At 43.7% G+C, this 17,263-nt stretch overlaps 1 protein-coding gene across 1 annotated transcript in view; it reads right to left on the bottom strand.

Annotated features, from left to right (window-relative positions):
* Positions 1–2,694, bottom strand: part of mpzl1l (myelin protein zero-like 1 like) — a 36,926-nt gene extending 34,232 nt beyond the window's left edge. Inside the window, exon 1 of the mRNA XM_083635660.1 lies at positions 2,569–2,694. Within this exon, the coding sequence (XP_083491786.1) occupies positions 2,569–2,641 (73 nt within the window). The 5' untranslated portion in view covers positions 2,642–2,694. The remainder of the gene's footprint in view (positions 1–2,568) is intronic.
* Between the last annotated feature and the right edge of the window lie 14,569 nt (positions 2,695–17,263).

Below are 17,263 nucleotides of genomic sequence, written 5' to 3'. Positions count from 1 at the left end.
AGTGTCAGGGCATGTGTCATCAAAAGTTTAAACATTTATCATTTCAAGACGGTTTCACGTATCCAAATTCTGTGTAAGACTTTCGGTCAGGTAAGTCCAGAGATGGCACAGAAAAAGTTTGGGCTCATTCAGGCAAATGGCCTGGGAGGAGATAGCAAAAATAGGTTATTGACAAAGTCCAAGATGGCGGAAAATCTAGCAGACTTAAATGGGCGTGGTCTATATGGATAGATGCGTATTGATCCAGGGAACCAAGCAGATGTGGAATTTTGATTCTACGCCTCACGGTTCAGCAGTTATGGGTCAATACGCAAAAGGGTCTGTTATAGCGCCACCATCTGGCCAATATGGCTATTTTTTTGTCTCTGAGTAGTGGGGCACATTTCCAACCTATGTACAAGGTCTGGCTACTGTAGCCCTTACGGTTTTTGACGTGCATGCTGTTTTAGGGCGGAATAATAATAATAAAAAATATAGCCGCAAGCGGCGATGCGGGGTCCAAGCTTCCGGTGACTTGGGGGGTATATGTCAGATAGTGCACATTTATTCAGACTTGGTATGTGCACAAGTAAACAAAGTTTGGTTGAGATCCGGTGACCTGACGGTTTCCAAGCAGTACTAGTAGTAGTAGTAGTAGCAGTAGTAGTAATAGTAGTAGTAGTAGTGTTGGTAGTAGTGGGAGTGGTAGCAATAGTAGCAGCAGAAGTACTAAGAATAGTAGTAGTAGTAGTAGCAGCAGCGGCAGTAGTAGTGGTGGTTGGCTGTTATAGCGCCACCATCTGGTGGATTGGTGTAATTTTTTCCTCTGAGTAGTGGGTGATGTCTTGAAACTATGTAGAAAGGTGGGTGATGTGGGGCGTATGGTTTCTGAGATCCACACACTTTTAGGGCAGGAAAAGAACAAAAGCAAATACACACAAGTTTAGACATTTATCATTTCAAAACGGTTTCACGTATCCAAAATCCTTTAATAACTTTAGGTCGGGGTAGTCCATAGATAACCCAGAAAAAGTTTTGTGTGATTTGGCCAAACGGTCTAGGAGGCGCTCGCAAAAGTAGGTTTTTGATAAAATTCAAAATGGCGGAAAATCTACCACACAGAAATGGGCGTGGCCTAGTGGGTTAGATACATGATGCTCCAGGGAAACCAGTAGATGTGGAATTTTGATTCTACAGCTCGCAGTTCAGAAGTTATGGACCGACAAACGTGAAATTGGCTGTTATAGCGCCACCATCTGGTGGATTGGTGTAATTTTTTTACTCTGAGTAGTGGGTGATGTCGTGAACCTGTGTGGAAAGTTTGGGTGATGGGGGGTGTATGGTTTCTGAGATCCACACACTTTTAGGGCAGGAAAAGAACAAAAGTAAATACACAAAAGTTTAAACATTTATCATTTCAAGACGGTTTCACGTATCCAAATTCTGTGTAAGGGTTTTGGTCAGGTAAGTCCAGAGATGCCACAGAAAAACTTTGCGCTCATTCAGGCAAATGGCCTGGGAGGAGATAGCAAAAATAGGTTATTGACAAAGTCCAAGATGGCGGAAAATCTAGCAGACTTAAATGGGCGTGGTCTATATGGATAGATGCGTATTGATCCAGGGAATCCAGCAGATGTGGAATTTTGATTCTATGCCTCACGGTTCAGCAGTTATGGGCCAATACGTGCAGTCGGCTGTTATAGCGCCACCATCTGGCCGATATGGGTAATTTTTTGTTTCTGAGTAGTGAGGCACATTTACAATCTATGTGCCCAGTCTGGCTACGCTGAGCATTACAGTTTCTGCTGTACATACAGTTTTACCGGAGAAGAAGAAAAACAACAATAATCGGAACAGATACAATAGGGATCCACGCACTTCGTGCTTGGACCCCTAATAATAAACGGAACAATTACAATAGGGATCCACGCACTTCATGCTTGGACCCCTAATTATACTGTTCACAACAAACGTTAACAACTTGTGTTAGCTTACCAAGCTACTACTGATTATCCCCGATACAAACAAAACTAACGCCAAACTCTATTCAAAATACGGACCTTTTTATGTCGCATAGTTTCTCATCAAACCTACCTACGTGGTAACGTAAAAGCGTGTATCTTTTGCTAAGAGACACGCTTCATTTCGGCAGAAAAACACCACAACCAGCAACTCTCGTTTCAACAAAATCTTAATTTGTATCGCTTCGTTCGCCTGTTGTCCTTACCGTCATACGCTATCAAAATACAGTAAGGAGTGCGGAAGCCCATCAATTTTTGTTGAGATTTTATTTAGGCTGATCAAAATACGGCTTGGCGGATCAACTCTATGCCGAATTTACCAGAATAATAATATTTCGTAAAGGGTTTTATATCATGTCCCAGCAGGTATTCATCTTTGCCAATAAGCGAGGCTACATTGATGTGCATTATTCGGAATATATATTAGCGTGGAGGTCTCTCTGTACAAGAGATGCGAGATAACGTTAACGTTAGCTAGCTAGCTAACCTGACACCCACCCCAACACATTAGCTCAAAATGAAAGATTTACAAATGGAAATGTTTCACGGCTGATGGTACATTACTCACCGAATACAACACATAACGTGAATCCAGTCAATAAAACAAAGTTGCCAATGGTATTTATCCATTTTGGCTCCATAATGTTGCTGTAAACAGGAGTAGCTCCTAGTAGTTCCTCAACCCTGTGTTTCCTTTTTTCCACTCTACTCTACTAGCCAGGTCGCACCTTCTTCTTCGTGGGAGTTCACTGGGGCTTGAGATACATCTCAACCGGACTGCCCCCTACAGGTGTAGTAGCGCTATTACTAGTTACAGGCAGTGTGACTACAAGGGGGGGGGGGGGGGTAATAAGGTCAAGTGTGTGTGTGTGTGTGTGTGTGTGTGTGTGTGTGTGTGTGTGTGTGTGTGTGTGTGTGTGTGTGTGTGTGTGTGCGCGCGCGCGATGTATGCCAATTGGCTAAAAATGGGTAGGGGAAATTTTGAAATGCAGGGTGGCAGAGGAAGAGTAGGGTGGGCTGCCCCTACCATCCTGCATCATCAGTATATAAATTGGAGCTGGGGCTCTGTCTGTTTGTTTCCCTGTTTGTTTCTCTGTCCCACTGTGATTGTCCCACTGTGATGTCATAAATCCCACTGTGACATCATCCGTGATGTCATAAATCCTACTGTGACATCATCAGTGATGTCATCCCCCTATGACATCATCAAAATCCACTGTGACATCATCAGTGATGTCATAAATCCTACTGTGACATCATCAGTGATGTCATCCCACTATGACATCATCAAAATCCACTGTGACATCATCAGTGATGTCATAAATCCCACTGTGACATCATCAGTGATGTCATAAATCCCACTGTGACATCATCAGTGATGTCATAAATCCCACTGTGACATCATCAGTGATGTCATAAACCTGACATCATCCGTGATGCTGATCTCATTGGCCACACAGCAGCCGAGCTGGCCGAGCTGCAGGATGGGTGAGCCCGCGCAGCGGGCGAGCTAGGAATCGAGCGTGTGTAGCGCGCGAGATCCCTAGTTTCGGAAATGTGCATATGTGGTCGCAGTTATTGCGAATTCATGCTTGTTAACTTATACTCCAATAACATTTTGGGCTGAACATTTCTCAGCAATTTTTTTCAGATAATTCCAATACAGCAATGTGTTAGCTATTGTAGACAAATTATAAAAATGTAACTCTTGGATTACAAAGAATTAGTGAATATTGATGACTGGCATGCAGTGGCGTAGCCAGAAATGAAATTGCAGGTGGGCCTGAATAAAAGTGGATGGGTCACACTATTGATGTAATTGACATTATCCGAATCCGAATCAGCTTTATTGGCCAAGTATGTAGACTAGACATACAGGGAATTTGACTCCGGTATATGTTGCTCTTAATGTGCTTTGAAAATAAAATAAAAGGTATGCATGCATACAAGCTAAAATGAACAAACAAGGACTGCGATCAAAGGTATGTAAAGCAAGTTAACTGCTTTATATACAACTAGGGATCTCGCGCGCTCTATTCCTAGGCTCACCCACTACGCAGGCTCGCCCGCCCTGCAGCTCGCCGAGCTGGCCCTGCAGCTTGGCTGCTGTGTGGCCAATGAGATCACCATCACTGATGTCAGATTTATGACATCACTGATGATGTCACAGTGGGATTTATGACATCACTGATGATGTCACAGTGGGATTTCATAGTGGGATTTATGAGGGATTTATGACATCACTGATGATGTCACAGTGGGATTTATGACATCACAGTGGCTCGCCCGTCCTGCAGCTCGCCGAGCTGGCCCTGCAGCTCGGCTGCTGTGTGGCCAATGAGATCAGCATCACTGATGATGTCAGATTTATGACATCACTGATGATGTCACAGTGGGATTTATGACATCACTGATGATGTCACAGTGGGATTTTGATGCCGTGACACTGGGATTTATGGCATCACTGACGATGTCACGGTGGGATTTATGACATCATGGGTGATGTCACAGTGGGATTTATGACATCACAGTGGGACAATCACTGTGGGACAGAGAAACAAACAGACAGAGCCCCAGCTCCCATTTATATACTGATGATGATAAGTGTGATGTAGAATGTCCGCTATGTATATAAGCAGGAGTAAAATAAAGAAATAATTGTATAGCTATGTACAAATCATTGTATAGCTCACTGCAAAGAGTTTGTTTGCTGTCTAAAGGGTGTAACTGCATGTACGCCATTTTGACACCTAACAAAACCCCACTGTTGACACTGACCAAACCTTGTGGGTACACTGGAGGATCCTGCAAGGTGATGGGAGTCTAGTCAATAGACCACGGCAGTACTCACAAGTAGATTCACACAAAGTTTATTCTGCACAGCAGAGTGTGGCCGAGGCAGAGCCAGGGCATGCAGCAACAGGCACAGATGAGCAATTATGCAAATCTATGCAAGATTATAACCATTGTAAAAATACAATATACAAAACAGTACAATACATAACGTGGAGAATGAAACCTATGAATCAGTAACCCGAAGACTGGCTGGGGAAGCAGCCTACACAGAGAAATACATAAAAGAGTACATCTGATAGAAGCGGGTATAACCTGAAATTGCAGCATTCACAATACTCCACATGAGGGCACTATGTACAGGTAAGACTGTGGGTGGGTGGAGACCACAGATGGCCCTATGGTAATAGATGAAATAGAGTAGAGAATACTCGAGTAGGAATACAAAAATAAACAACCAATCAAAAAGTAATAAAGTTAAAAGGTACCAATACATTACAAATAGGCAATTCAATTATAGAAAACAACTATAAAAAAAAATTCCCAGAGGGGAGAGAATGTAAAAAATTTGACGGTTTCTGATAAAGATCTGTCTTAACTAATCTGTCCCTCAAATTGTTGGGACGCTTATTGGCCAAAATGGGTAGGCTGGCAAAAGTGCGGCCCACGACTGGATCACCAGACAGAATATGCCAATATTTATTAATAATGCCTTTGACAGACCGTGAAATAGGGAGAAAGTTAAAGGCAGCACAAGAGCCTGCTTACTGTGAAGTAATAATAATAAGTAATTTTTTACATTCTCTCCCCTCTGGGAATTTTTCCTGCGGCAACTGCATTAATTGTAATGCCATGATCAGAGGCGCGCATTTTACCCATCCACACACGGGAAAAAAGCTTAATGTCCGGGGCCGGATCACTTGTAGGTCTACACATGTAGCTTATCTGTTGAAGTGTTGCTGTGGAATGTATTATTGTGGAAAAACGAAGCGTGAATTGAGGATCCGAATAACGGAGCATAAAAGTAGTATTCGTAATAAAGATGAACGATCCCCAGTGGCCAGACACTTTATTGCCGCAGGTCACCCTGTGTCCAGTTTACGGTTTATGGGAATTGAACTTGTAGATCCTTTGCCAAGAAGAGGTGATTCGTTTTTGATTGGTTGTTTATTTTTGTATTCCTACTCGAGTATTCTCTACTCTATTTCTCCACCCACAGTCTTACCTGTATAGATAGTGTCCTCATGTGGAGTATTGTGAATGCTGCAATTTCAGGTTATACCCGCTTCTATCAGATGTACTCTTTTATGTATTTCTCTGTGTAGGCTGCTTCCCCAGCCGGTCTTCGGGTGACTGATTCATATGTTTCATTCTCCACGTTATGTTTTGTATATTGTATTTTTACAATGTTTATAATCTTGCATAGATTTGCATAATTGCTAATCTGTGCCTGCTGCTGCATGCCCTGGCTCTGCCTCCTTATATATAGGAGGCCACACTCCATTTTTTCTTGAGGACTGAGGATAGCCTACGGCTGAAACGTTTGTCTCTGTCTTGTTGCTGCTGTGCAGAATAAACTTTGGTGAATCTACTTGTGAGTGCTGCCGTGGTCTATTGACTAGACTCCCATCACCTTCATGTTCTACTGGGCCGGCACCCTAAGGATTTAAAGACAAGAGTTGAGCGCACCATTTCTTGGACTTAATTACACTGGAGGATCCTAACAGCACTTAGGTCAGCTCAAAATGCATGCTGACATAAGTAATGCAAGCATTGGAGAATGATGATTTTCTACTATCCTACTATTCTAATTCATATTTTAGGTCAATATTAGATGAATATTATGTTAATATTCCCATTAAATACTTAGGCCTAGATTCAAATGTTATTCTATAAAGTTAGGAGTGTCAATACGAGGTCTGATAGTAAGAGTTTTGCAGGGGTTTACAGTTCTTTGAATGTGTCCCAGCCAGGAGACATCAATATAAGTCATGTGTCCTGGCACACATGGTCCACCTGCTCTTTAGGTAACATGGCAGGTCATTCCATTTGTTCAAAGAGTCAGGGAAATCATTGTATAGCGTACTGCAAAGTCATTAACTGACACATAAGTAATGCTAGCATGGCAAAATCACATAATTTCTCCTATATTCTAATAACAAGAGTATCAACTTTCCACTCATACATAATTTAGGCAATTCCAAAACTGTTTAGGGACCCCAGTATGCAAAAATATTCAAATACAATAGGTGCAAATAACACATTTACTGTATACTGCACGCAAAAAAATGAATGGTTTTTGCAAAACTGCATAGGATTAGTATAAAGTGGGCATGACTGTAAAGGGGTAGTCTCAACACCAGACCCATGAGAGTTCTTACGCTGATACACTATGTTACTGCATGCTGCAGAGCTCTCTCTGGGTCTGATACACTACATTACTGCATGCTGCAGATCTTTCTCTGGGTCTGATACACTACATTACTGCATGCTGCAGATCTCTCTCTGGGTCTGATACACTACATTACTGCATGCTGCAGAGCTCTCTCTGGGTGTGATACACTACGTTACTGCATGCTGCAGAGCTCTCTCTCGGTCTGATACACTATGTTACTGCATGCTGCAGAGCACTCTCTGAGTCTGATACACTACATTACTGCATGCTGCAGAGCTCTCTCTGGGTCTGATACACTACATTACTGCATGCTGCAGATCTCTCTCTGGGTCTGATACACTACATTACTGCATGCTGCAGATCTTTCTCTGGGTCTGTTACACTACATTACTGCATGCTGCAGATCTCTCTCTGGGTCTGATACACTACGTTACTGCATGCTGCAGAGCTCTCTCTGGGTCTGATACACTACGTTACTGCATGCTGCAGAGCTCTCTCTGGGTCTGATACACTACATTACTGCATGCTGCAGATCTCTCTCTGGGTCTGATACACTACGTTACTGCATGCTGCAGAGCTCTCTCTGGGTCTGATACACTACATTACTGCATGCTGCAGATCTCTCTCTGGGTCTGATACACTACGTTACTGCATGCTGCAGAGCTCTCTCTGGGTCTGATACGTTACTGCATGCTGCAGAGCTCTCTCTGGGTCTGATACATTATGTTACTGCATGCTGCAGAGCTCTCTCTGGGTCTGATACATTATGTTACTGCATGCTGCAGAGCTCTCTCTGGGTCTGATACACTACGTTACTGCATGCTGCAGATCTCTCTCTGGGTCTGATACACTATGTTACTGCATGAAGAGCTCTCTCTGGGTCTGATACACTATGTTACTGCATGCTGCAGAGCTCTCTCTGGGTGTGATACACTACGTTAGTGCATGCTGCAGATCTCTCTCTGGGTCTGATACACTATGTTACTGCATGCTGCAGATCTCTCTCTGGGTCTGATACACTACATTACTGCATGCTGCAGATCTCTCTCTGGGTCTGATACACTACGTTACTGCATGCTGCAGATCTCTCTCTGGGTCTGATACACTACGTTACCGCATGCTGCAGATCCCTCTCTGGGTCTGATACACTACGTTACCGCATGCTGCAGATCTCTCTCTGGGTCTGATACACTACGTTACCGCATGCTGCAGATCTCTCTCTGGGTCTGATACACTACGTTACACTACGTTACTGCATGCTGCAGATCTCTCTCTGGGTCTGATACACTACATTACTGCATGCTGCAGATCTCTCTCTGGGTCTGATACACTACGTTACCGCATGCTGCAGATCTCTCTCTGGGTCTGATACACTACGTTACCGCATGCTGCAGATCTCTCTCTGGGTCTGATACACTACGTTACCGCATGCTGCAGATCTCTCTCTGGGTCTGATACACTACGTTACCGCCTGCTGCAGAGCTCTCTCTGGGTCTGACACACTACATTACTGCATGCTGCAGATCTCTCTCTGGGTCTGATACACTACGTTACTGCATGCTGCAGAGCTCTCTCTGGGTCTGGGACACTTTCCCTCAGAGGGCTGGTTATGGGAGGGAACCGTTCACTTGGCCAGTCATATGCCAGTGATGGCTTCAGTCCTCTCCAATCAGTAACAACTTTGAGATCAGACAACACGGGAGGCGCAGCCCATTTTTCTAACCGCTCTCTCTACTACCTGTCACTCATTCAATTTCAACCCGCCTTCAAAACCAGCAGTGGCTGTTAACTGGCACAGACTCACTTATGTACTGTAGTATGCGGAGCGCAGCGATTCTACGTAATATTTGAGTCTGGGGAGAGACTAGTAAAGGTGAGACTCGTGGGTACCCTTAAGGTCCTTACACATCAAGAGTGATGTGAATATACAGCACGGAAAGGTGATGCGAGTTTTGACCCACCTATCAATCACAGCCACAGATGTGTACACGTCGGAAGCAAATTTCTGAAAAATCGACCGTGGTTCGAAAAAATAAACACCGCAATAACGCTCAGCGAAACTTCGCTGTTGGTATGCATGATTGCATTGACTGATATACAGTAGGTTCGGAAAATATTATTGACGTGCGAATTAATCGCACGAAAAAAACGCTCCCAATGTGTAAGGAGCTTTAAAACCCATTCTCATTCAGATATCTTGAGGTCAGAGGTCAAGGGACCCGTCAGAAAATGGCCATGCGACTTTTTATCCCGCCAAAATCTAGCCTAAATTTAGAGCATTATTTTGCCTCCTTCCCGACAAGTGAACATGACAGGGTTGGCACCAATGGATGCCTCAGGTCTTCTAGTTTCATATGATAGCAGGAACCTCACTCTATCTCTAAAAATGAGCCCATTACAGCCTCTGCAAGACAGTAATGTCGACCATTTAGGAAGTTTTAAAGTCTCGTGATTGGATGGGCCTAGGCAAGAAGTGGGTGGGCCTGGCCATAGCTATGCCCCTGCTGCTGGCGAGATGTTTCAGGGGGAAACCCTCATGTTAATGCTTATATGGACGATGAAGAAAAGGTAACTTTGTTTGATGTAAATACACATGCATACATTTAGGGTAAAGTTTCTACTATCCTAACACCTGTTGTCAGTATGAGGCCGAACACATCCAGTCAGCCCACATACAAAAGACATGTTGCTTTCTCTCAGTGCAACTTGGACTGGCTTGCCCATATATCTGCACTCTCACAACCCTGCTGAAAAAACCAGCATGCACCAGCATAGCTTTTTATGCTGGTGTACCAGCATCCCAGCATCACATGCTGGGATGCTGGTAAATTTGTTGTGTTTTGAAAACACAACAAGTTATGCTGGTGTACCAGCATCCCAGCATGGGATGCTGGTGGTGTGACCAGCATGGGATGCTGGTGGTGTGACCAGCATGGGATGCTGGTGGTGTGACCAGCATGGGATGCTGGTGGTGTGACCAGCATGCAATGATGCTGGTATGCTGGTGGTGTGACCAGCATGCGATGATGCTGGTATGCTGGTGGTGTGACCAGCATGGGATGCTGGTCACATATGCTGGTCTTGTGACCAGCATGGGAAGCATACACCAGTACACCTATGCTGGTGTGCTGGTGTGACCAGCATACACCAGCTATTCTGGTGTCAAAACACAACATGCTGGTCTATGGTTGAATGCTTGTTAACCAGCACCCCATGCTGAGAGTAGTCAGACCAGATAAACATCACAAAAGTAATCTTTCTTGAACTAGTTAAATGAAGACTATTTCAGGTTTACATAACAATATAATTATTTATTAAATAAAAGCAACACAGAGAGGGAGTGGGAGAGAGAACCGCACATACAGCAGTGCACCTGAACAGTCAGCCTGTACCTGTCTTTATGTCAAAAGTATTAAAAGTAAAAGTGTGACTCAACTCAATTAATGTGCTGAAGGCATTTAAAGACTCATTACAATTAAACTCAATTAAATAATAAAACTACTGACTAATTAACAATAACACAACAAACAGGCAACATCACCCGACAAGAAAAGAGGTCACCCCAGGAACAGCTGGAGAAGAGGTGTGCAGGCAGAAATGTCTGGGAGCAGGCTCAATTGGGGAGAACAGGGAAGAACCGCCAACCACCGACATTTTGTCAATAGCCTATGCTCCCTTGAGGAGCAAAGGCCTTAAGTCAAATCAGAAGTAGAGAATTCCACTGAAAAACAATGCAGATTTATTTTGCACAAAATCTCACAATCCTAAAAACTTTATGGAAAAAAACAATGTTTTGCAGGCATTCATTTACCGTAATTAATTAATTTCAGTTATTGAGAGTTGATTTGAGTTCAGTCGTGGACCAGTGATGTCATTCACAAATCACAACTTAAATCAACTCTCAATAACTGTCAAACTAAATGAATGCCTGCAAAACGGTTTACAGTTTTTGGATATGTGTGAGATTATGTGCAAAATATATCAGCATTGTTTTTCGGTGGAGTGTCCCTTCAAGTGCTATTCTTTGCTTGTTTGTTTATGTCCATTATTTTCTCTGTGATGTAGCATCCAGGCTTCCCCACTCGAGCTTCCACATCTGCTTCACCCAGGTTTTGGTTCTGGAGCCATTCTTTCTATCAAACTGAAAAGCAAACAGAGATAAATTAGTGGCAGAGTAACACTGTTCTTTGGTCAATATTTCAACTGCCATTTGAAAAAGTGCTACACAAAAGTGACGCATGAGCTACTTTAAAAATTATTTCACTGTACTGTCTGCCCAGGGTCTAGCTGTACAAAGACCTTTCTGGCTCACAGCCCGATTGGTCCCAAGTTCCCAACACATTTTAAAATTCATCTTGAAGTTGATAAGTCAGATACTGTAAGTGGGGGCGTTAAATCGCACCTTTCTGATCCACCTTGGAACCTGGTAAAACAGCTCATCCATTCCAGACACATTACAATTTGGTAAATAAGAGTCCAAATGCAGTGACACATGCATTAGGTTCCATGGGATCATGGCATCAGCTATGTGCACAAATCATTTATTTAACAAGCCAGTCACCTTTAATTAAAACTACAGCCACCCACAGGATATGTCCATCTAGATCGTTTTGGTGTGAGTTGCTGAGTTTTGGAGACACCGGCCATGTTGTGGTGCTCAAAGCACACACAAAAAATAAAAATAAAATAAAATAAAATCCTTTCCAGAAAGGATAAAAAGCAAGTAGGCCTAGAGGACCACAGGAATAGGTTTTTGGAGAAAAGAAAAGTTCTCAACTTACTTAACAGATTAATGTGTGTCCTCCACTGGCCGTTTCTCCCTCAATGTATGATATCTCATCGAAAACCTGCACACACACAGTATATAGACAAAGAGACAGTGTCAATTAGAAAAGCATGTGTGAAAAGCAGCACTTGCCCCTCCCTCATTACCACCACTGAGGTGCCCTTGAGCAAGGCCCTTAACCCCTTAATGTGTGTGTGAGTGCGAGCAGGGCCCACTTGAAAAAGAGATGGAAATCTCAATATGGTTACATCCAAGATCTACAGAGCATTACAGGGAAACAGTTTAGTGACTGTAATATTTGCACAATTGAAAAGTGAAACCCAACGAAAAAGGTCTGGGTCAGTTTCTCTAGCTTTACTTTACACATCACAAATACCAGGTAAGGTAGAGCTTTCCCCCTGTTTTCATATTTATACAGTAATTAAATCAGCTCCACCATTAAAGTCGAAGTGAACCGGAACGGAATGCACCAGCGCGAGCGTCAGACACTGAAAACGAATTGAGAGGCGGACCATATACGTGTCGATGATTTGATTTGACAATTCTGAGGACTGGCTTTGGGATTGGCCAATCCTGGCGTGTTCTACCCGCAAATCCAGTGGGATTCAGCCTGTTGTCATGCTACACGAGTGGGATCCGCAGAGTACCAGGGAGCCAGCTGCTTCGTGCGGGGAGAGCGGACAATCCGATTCATAGGTGCTGCCCGCCCGCCTGGAATCTCCGAGAGACGACCCCTGACAGCCAGGGAGGCTGTCAGGCTCGGAGGCGCGCGCCATTATCGTTATAAATGTAAATAATATTCCTGGAATGCGTGTTTTAACGAGCCAGTTACATTTCTTTGCATTCTTAGACATTACCGTTTGATTTAGTTTGCATAATTGCTCAAGTTAGTAGTTAGTTTATGGGCTAGAAACTCTGCCAGATGACAGGCACTAGGCGCCATTTTCGCCTTCATTTGGAAGAGAAAATGATCCTGTAATGAAGATTTGATTGACAGCTGAACCAAAATACTAAACTAAATACTAAACCAAAATACTAGCCTGTTACAATATAGAATTATCACCCAGCCTGAGCCATAACGCCACCACAAGCGCGCGCACGCACGCACGCACGCACACACACACACACACACACACACACACACACACACACACACACACACAGAGCTGAAGGTGAGAGCAGCGATCTATCACGGTAAAAAAGTGTTCCCCCCTCAGCTTCCATACTCAGCGGCTCAAGCGGCTCAAGTAATTGACTAACGTGAATAACCTCTTTCTGTCGTAGTAAATAACACACAAGTTAAGCCTACTTCACTCACCTCCACAAATAATCTGCTTCAAGCCGCCGGTTCGTTGTTTCTGGAGTTTATTTGAAGACCGGAGCAGTGAGTGCTGTACTGACAATTGACAAATGGTGCAGACAGGTCCAGCCGCGCGAAAGTTTGGAGATGGTCTCGCGCAGCATATCAGAGGCGTAGTGATACTCAGTTCCATAAAATAGTTCCAATTGAATGGAGGGTATGCAGCACGGACGTCACTTTCCCACTGGAACATGCCCCCTCAATCGGGACTGGCAAAACCTAAAACCTATGGGCAAAACATTCAGCAGGTTCTCTGTTGTTTGGAGCAGCAGGTGTCATTAATCTAGGCTGATTACTGCATTCAAAATCAGTCTTGCTGTCACTCAGTGGGCGTGACCATGCAGTGACTTCTGCCTGTGGCATCACGTGCATACCCTCTATATGGGAAAACTGGCCTCAGAAATGAGTCTGACCCACGGCCACCTAGAGTTTATATTAATTAAAGCCTCTGTTACAGTAGAAAACATAACATAGCTTGAAAGTAATAATAGTAATAATAATGACAACAACAACAACAACAATAATAATAATAATAATAATAATAATAATAATAATAATAATAATAATAACAATAACAATAAAGGTAATAATAATAATAATAATAATAATACATTCATGTGTAATGTTATTTTAAAGGACTATGCTTGATATAGAATTGCATTAGCCTCTTGTATTGTGTTATATTAGCCTGTTACCCTGTAAGGTGTTTTGTTGGGCATGGTTAAAACTTTTTTCTTGTGTGTTGCGTTATTTGTTGCTTATGTTATAACTTGGCCCTGTACCATTTATTTTATCTGGCAAGCTGTCAATGGAGGCCAGAAGACGATACAAAATATAAAAAAGAAGGCATACAACCCTAGCCTGGGTAAACCCAGCCTCCACGTGACCTGCTCTCAGACCTGCTCTGCTCTCGTAGTGACTGAGAGCAGGTCTGAGAGCAGGTCATGTGGAGGCTGGGTTTACCCAGGCTAATATAACCCACCCTATAACCCATAGGGGATGGGTGATGGGCCAGATTGTTTCCCAAACTTTTTCACATCAAGGTCCCCTAAACTAGACCACAGACCCCCAATTTTGTGCCAGGGTCCCCCATCCAATAAAACTTTTGCTTTTAGATGTTTTCCTCATGGTTGCCATGGCAGCCATTTTACTTTCCACTATAACCTAATTATTTTTGCATCAAATCTCCTGAACCAAACATGATGACAGAAAAGGTGATGTCTACCCCTTACTGTATGTTTTCATGGTATGATCCAGTGTAGGAAATTAGCCAGGGGCAAGGCCAAATATGCTCTAATAAATCTCAGAATGCACCAAAAAAACATGATCAAGGGGCAAAAATTGTCCCCAAGATTTTGATAGGCCTAATTATATTCTCATTACATTAATTACATTTTCATTTGCTTATCTAACACACACTAACACAATTAACTTTTGTAAAACACCCCAAAAAGGGACCTAGGCTTGGCCTGGACACGAAAGTTAAAATCCATGCCATGGACCAGCAGGGTACAGAGGAGGTCATTTCCATTGTGGAGCACTTCACAATCTCCTCCACCAGCATGACCATGCTGGTCAAGCAATCCCCAGCACAACCATGTTGGTCCACCAGCTTCACCATGCTGGTCCAGCAACTTCACCAGCTTTACCATGCTGGTCCACCAGCTTCATCAGCATGACCATGCTGGTCCACCAGCTTCACCATGCTGGTCCACCCGCTTCACCATGCTGGTCCACCAGCTTCATCAGCATGACCATGCTGGTCCACCAGCTTCACCATGCAGGTCCACCAGCTTCACCAGCTTCACCATGCTGGTCCACCCGCTTCACCATGCAGGTCCACCAGCTTCACCAGCTTCACCATGCTGGTCCACCTGCTTCACCATGCTGGTCCACCAGCTTCATCAGCATGACCATGCTGGTCCACCAGCTTCACCAGCTTCACCATGCTGGTCCACCAGCTTCACCATGCTGGTCCAGCAACTTCACCAGCAAGGCCATGGTAGTTTACCAGCTTCACCAGCAAGCGTTAGCTGGTGGACCAGCAAGGTAATGCTGGTCCACCAGCATCAGACCAGCACTAACCAGCATAGACCAGCATCAGACCAGCACTAACCAGCATAAACCAGCATAGACCAGCAAGAAATTCATGCTGGTCTATGCTGGTTTTTTCAGCAGGGAATCCATTGCATGAATCTATATAATAAATATCAACTCAATATATCAACACTATAGACATATGCAACACATAAGTGTAATACAAGTCAAAGAATCAGTCATGGACATCAAACTGTTAAATGCCCCTAAATCATACAATGTTGCTGTAGGCCTATGTATATATTGTGTACTGAAAGTGCAATGCAAAAAGAACTGTTCCCTGCATGGACTATGTTTATTTTTTAATGTTATATATTGTTTTTTACAACAGGAGAAAATGAACATTTATGCTCCGATGTCAAACCAAATATAGTATTCAATCACCCAACTACACTGAGCGCAGCTAGGGCAATCAACCACGTTTACTACCAGTTGAAAAATGCTTGTGATCATTAAAGTGCAAATATGTGCTACTTTAAAACATTGAATGCATCTGTAGAAGTGGGCATCCCAAAAATACCAAGCTATACATTGCCAATTTGCCACAGTCGTTTTCAGTGTTTTTTCCACTCCGTTTCCCCATTCTTACCAGTGTTGGACCCTGTAAGAAGGGGACGCTATTCTGACCAGCTTCAACATGAAATAACATAAAACAGCTTAAACTGACTGGCAAATGTGGGATAGATGGAGCAAAAAAACCCACAAACAAAGGGAGCTGACCAACAGACATTCCACAGTTGGGTGAAAGGCAATAAAAACAGCTTGACGCTGAGCCACATCTGATTGTAGCCATGGCAACCGAACTTCCTCAAAAGCCAAAGCTCAAAATGCGATTGGCTCACCACAGCCATAGGCGGACTCTGGCAGTCCCCTATATAAAGCAGTCGCGAGCCCATCCTCCTATGTTCCTAGCACGATCCAACTGTGCGACAGGCAAACAGGCTGCAGCCAGAGAGCGGGTAAACCAACCCCCCTCTCTCAACCCCAAGATTATAGCAGTTAGCCACCACCAGGCTAATGCCACCTGCCCAGAGCAAGCTAGCTCTGAGATCCTCTCCTCTACTGAACACCGAAGCCGGCATTGCCGCCTCCCAGCAGACCGAAGGCACCTCAGCTTGGCCAGCAGAGACCGACCATCTGTTAACTTCCTCACCTCTCCTTCTCGTTCTGGACAGCGGACGCGCATAGATCCAGACCATTGTCTCCTCCAGCTTGAGCAGAGACCACCGCAAACCGAACTCTAAACTTGTGCACAGTAAGGGATTGGCTCTATTTTTTCATTTTTATTAGTTCGGGTGGAAGTTAGGATTAATTAGCATAAGAAGAACTGTTGTTAATATTGAACTGATACTGTGAACGGAACTGTATGACTTGGAACTATTTGTGACTATAAATGTGCATGACACTGAATCTCTGAATACTAGTTAAAGGAACACTCTGCCCATTTTCAACCAGCTTTGTATCATTAGAACATCAGTAGTATATCTGTAAACTGTTTTGAAGTCTGTCATTTAATTTGACAGTTATTGAGTGTTAAAGTGTGGACCAGTGATGTCACTGGTCCACACTTTAACACACTAACTCAAATTAATAACTCATTAACTCAAATCAACTCTCAATAACTAGGCTCTTTCACACCGGCTATGAAAGCCGAAAAATGCACGGAAAATAGGATTAGCGCCTCCGATGTGAAAGTCGTGAATGCGCTTTGGTGGACAATTGTTTTACGCCTTTTGTCCCGCGACGGGAGGTAGTAACAGCGCGGGGTTACCTGGCAACCCGCCTCCACTTGAAAGGTCGTCGCAGCGAGCCGGAAAAGGTGCGAATGGTCT

This window comes from Poromitra crassiceps, assembly GCF_964638095.1.
Source record: "Poromitra crassiceps genome assembly, chromosome: 1".
Taxonomy (NCBI): Eukaryota; Metazoa; Chordata; class Actinopteri; order Beryciformes; family Melamphaidae; genus Poromitra; species Poromitra crassiceps.
Note: the sequence above shows the minus strand (reverse complement) of the source record. Positions and strands in the feature narration are given on the sequence as shown.